This window comes from Fukomys damarensis, unplaced genomic scaffold, assembly GCF_012274545.1.
Source record: "Fukomys damarensis isolate Sample0158 unplaced genomic scaffold, DMR_v1.0_HiC HiC_scaffold_34, whole genome shotgun sequence".
Taxonomy (NCBI): Eukaryota; Metazoa; Chordata; class Mammalia; order Rodentia; family Bathyergidae; genus Fukomys; species Fukomys damarensis.
This window is the reverse complement of record NW_022900946.1, coordinates 9,863,176-9,865,730: the sequence shown is the minus strand read 5'-3', so window position 1 is coordinate 9,865,730 and position 2,555 is coordinate 9,863,176. Positions and strand designations below refer to the sequence as shown.

Here is a 2,555-nt window from a genome sequence, read left to right as displayed (position 1 = left end):
CATGGTGCCTCTCTCACAGGGGCACTGTGTGTGCTAAAAGCTCAGGAGTAGAACACAGGCTGTTATTTGATCACCCTGTCCTGCTCTCTGCTGGCTCCATGTGGCAGGGGTGCGGAGCTGACGTGAGTGACCGTGGGAGGCTGTGGCTGGGCTTGTCCGAGACACTGGTCATCCAGACCTGCAAGGCAGACCTGCAAGGCTCCTGAGGCCCCTCTGCCTCGGAACTTCCGATGGTGGGGGAAGACGTGTGGACAGCAGGTACACAGAGCACTACAGAAGTAAGTTTAGTGAGTGCAACAGGGATGTTTTCACAGGGACAGGCAGGTGCACGGTGGTTACTTGAGAGGGGTCTGGGATGGACTCTGGATGTGCTGTACTTTGGAGCTGAGGCGTGAATGGTGAAAATCAGGCAGAGAGAACGGTAGTATCAAAGGTCCTGGGGTGCTCGGTGAGCATTTTGCTCATAAACACATCATCCCTATGAAATTCTTTCCCTTTCAGGATAGACCGACATCCACCCACCTTGGAAACACATGCTTTTCAGAGCCAGGCACCCACCTCGTCCTTGGCCAGTGTTTTCAGGTGCTCCAGGATCTGAGCCATCACTGTCTCGCACAGCTTGCTGTTTTCAGCCAGGAACTTAGAGTCTCCACCGTAGAGGCTGTCATTGGAGTCAACTGGTTCAACAAACAAAATAAGAACAGTGAGAGAGGGCTGGGGAGTGCAGCTCAGTGGTACAGCGCCCGCCCAGCATGTGTGAGGCTCTGGGTTCCATCCCCAGCACTGCAGAGAGAAGGCAGTGGGCACCTGCTATGTGGACAACATGAATGGCCAAAGCGTCCCACTGGCCTTAGGGCCTTGAAGGTCACAAAGAAAACACCTGGCCTATGGGACAGTCTGGGCCAGAGACACACAAGACAATGGAATAGAAACCCCCTCTGGCCCATCCATAGAGGGCGACAGCAATAATCACCATGACCCAGAGCAGCTACCAGGCACTGCTCAGGTTTTTGTAAAGTCATCACAGCCAGTACATTAAAGAGATGATACAAACATGTCCCCTTTATTGATGGAGAAACTGAGGCACACAGGTGGTCCCAGCTTGGATTCAAGACCAGGAGGTCAGATTCCAAAGCCCAGGCTCTGAACCACTCTGTCCTGTCTTTGGTCACCTCCCATGACAAGCACTGCCTAGAGAAAGGCCAGTCCACCCAGGACAGCCTGAGTGTGGGCTCCCTCAAGTCCTGGCCTCCTCTTCTGGGTAAGAAAAGAGACCGATACCTTTGGAGTTATTTCCGCCTTACAGAGTTCATTGTTTCTATGATCACACTGCCCCTTTTCCCACTGGATCCCTTTTCAGCTGCTGTCACACTAGCCCCCCCAAACCCAGTTTGTGTGTGGCCACAGCAGTGCTCTTGGGGAAGCTGGGGTCAGTGTGGGGACCTCACTCAGTGGCCAGGAAGAGGCAAGTGGACAGGCAGCTCTTGCTGCCTCAACCCTAATGGGGCCCCCTGTGTATGCCATTGTCACAGGTGGGGGACATCTGATAAAGCCAGGGGCCAGCCTGTGCCTTCGGGAGATGTGGCCACAGGTGCTCTGGGCTAACCTCATCCTGCATTTAAGGGACTCAGCTTGCTTAGCGGCTGAACGTAATTTGCTGCGCTCTTCCTGCCCCACTTCATCTCTGTCAGAAAAGAAGAGGGGAGTATCCTGCCTCAGATCGTCACACAGTTACTAAGAGACAATATGAGAACACAGTAGGGATGTGTGGTTGTACAAACGAGGGGCAAACAGCACAGGGTTTCATCTGCAGAAGGTTGAGGCTGCGAGCGAAGCCAGAGTGGACGTCCTGTCCCTGTCACAAGCTGCCTGCCAGGGTCCGCACAGAAATACTCACTGCTGGTCACAGGCTACAGACACAAGGAACCCTGTGTAACAGACACTTCCCAAGAAAACCGAGAAAAGCTAAGGTACAAAGTCCAGAAATGGCTCTGAGCTCTCACAAAAGTAACCATCAGAGGAACACTGGCAAATCCATTAAAAGTCAATGCTTCCAAAAGAGTGATACGTCAGTTCGCGAATGCTTCTGTTCCCAAACAATTTGGTTCTCAAAAGCATTCGATGAAATTTTGCTTCTGCTCACAAACTCTACATGGGTAACAAACACGACCAGGGCCATCTTCCCCACATAACTGTAGTCATCTTCCCAAAATGGTGAAACAAACTGAGTTCGTGAACTGAGGTACTACTGTATATTTATATGGCCCGTGAGTTTAGTGGGAAAGCTTAAAAAAAAAATAGACAAGGACAGGAAAAATAGATGAACAAAAAATTTAAAAAGAGAAATGAACATCATCAGCAATCAAAGAATAGAATATTAAAACCAAAAAACTTTCTTATCAAAAACCTGATGATACGCAGCTTTAATTACAGGGTTGGGAAAACTACTGGTGGAAGTAGAATAGTTCGGATTAGTTATGAAAAGTTAGAAATGCCCAGTATCACTTCATACCTATTAGAATGGTTACATAAAAAAAAAAAAAAAAAAAAAAAAA

The 2,555-nt window shown here is 49.4% G+C and overlaps 1 protein-coding gene across 1 annotated transcript in view; it reads right to left on the bottom strand.

Annotated features, from left to right (window-relative positions):
* Positions 1–2,555, bottom strand: part of Vps35l (VPS35 endosomal protein sorting factor like) — a 115,449-nt gene that overhangs the window by 5,234 nt on the left and 107,660 nt on the right. The window contains exon 28 of the mRNA XM_010610078.3: positions 559–677. Within this exon, the coding sequence (XP_010608380.1) occupies positions 559–677 (119 nt within the window). The remainder of the gene's footprint in view (positions 1–558; positions 678–2,555) is intronic.